Source organism: Limulus polyphemus, unplaced genomic scaffold (genome assembly GCF_000517525.1).
Source record: "Limulus polyphemus unplaced genomic scaffold, Limulus_polyphemus-2.1.2 Scaffold1301, whole genome shotgun sequence".
Lineage (NCBI taxonomy): Eukaryota > Metazoa > Arthropoda > Merostomata > Xiphosura > Limulidae > Limulus > Limulus polyphemus.
The window spans coordinates 13,805-15,138 of NW_013666911.1; the positions used below are offsets into that span (position 1 = coordinate 13,805).

General features: G+C 34.0%; 1 protein-coding gene across 2 annotated transcripts in view; it reads left to right on the plus strand.

The window, feature by feature from the left end:
- LOC106463009 (tyrosine kinase receptor Cad96Ca-like) overlaps positions 1-1,334 on the plus strand; it is a 31,068-nt gene that overhangs the window by 11,768 nt on the left and 17,966 nt on the right. For both annotated transcript variants that reach the window (XM_022390413.1, XM_013922976.2), the window contains one exon: positions 619-817. In XM_022390413.1, coding sequence (XP_022246121.1) covers positions 619-817 — 199 coding nt within the window. The remainder of the gene's footprint in view (positions 1-618; positions 818-1,334) is intronic.

Genomic DNA, 1,334 nt, shown 5'->3' on the forward strand with positions numbered 1-1,334 from the left:
AAAAGTAAACTCTGTATATAGCATTATAAAGTTCTGATGACCTACTAAGGAGATATTTAAAATACCACTGCTAAATCAGGGACGGCTAGCGCAGATAGCCCTCGTGTAGCTTTGAGCGAAATTAAACAAACAAACAAACAAATCTTATTTATTTATCTTTGAAGTGTCAGCTTTAAGTGACTTATAAATATTTTCATATGTTTATATTTATGTTTTCGAATGTAGGAAAAAAGTCACAGGAAAAAAAAATCAATTTGAAAATTTATGTTTATAATTTTTTAAGTTCACAGAAGTTAAATTATTGAATTATTTCACTCATTCATGTGATAATTGACCTCGTATATGCCTGAAAAGTGCACTTGACTCTGTATTATAGATAAATACACTTGTCAAGTTAACAAACTGTTTGTATCATTAAATAAACATGTAATGCATTGATGTTATGTGTGTGTAATGTACTTTCCATATAATGTTACATATACATCGTGCTATTATTGCAATAAATAACGAACTTTAAAATGTTTTTGTTGTATTATTTTACATTGTGTTTCGGTATTAAGAAATTCGTGACTTTTTTCCTGTAACTTTATCTCCGGCCACCATTTTTTTCTTATTAAGACTGTAACAGAAACAGGCACCCAGAATACATCACTACATTCTTTGCTGGATGATTCACAATGGGAAGTTCCCAGGTCAAACGTCCACTTGATTGAGGTCTTAGGGGAGGGAAACTTTGGACGTGTTTGGAAAGCTGAGATTCTACATTCCGATCCCGACGAAGCAAGACCATGGTTAGTGGCCGTGAAAACGATCAAAGGTACGTCTAACATATTGTTACGTCTCCGTTTGTTAATTAACTTTCCGTAACTTCGTTCCGACGAAACTTTAAAGACACAAGTCTTTACTTAATAAAACTGGTTTATTCTTTCCGAATATAACTTTACGATACACTTAATTTCAATATTCGCGCTAAAACAAACACTATAACGAACGAACGTTAACTTCAACAATACCATGTGACTGCAGTTCAATTACTCACTATCTACACACACATTATTGTCCCGTCACGTTGCCACCCTCTTTTATATACCAGACTACCCTATATCTAGTAAATACTAGAGCATTCGCCAAGGTACAGGATAGTTCTAGAAAATAGGTGGCGCCACACCAGTCACGTGACCTCGATGACGCAACACTGCCCCCTCCTTAGTATTGTTCGTCCCGAACAATAGCCACTTACAATAAACCAATAACAATTAACAATAACTTAATTAAATGTACAGAATGAAACTGGTTTATTCTTTCCGAATACAACTTTTTGATACACTTATTTT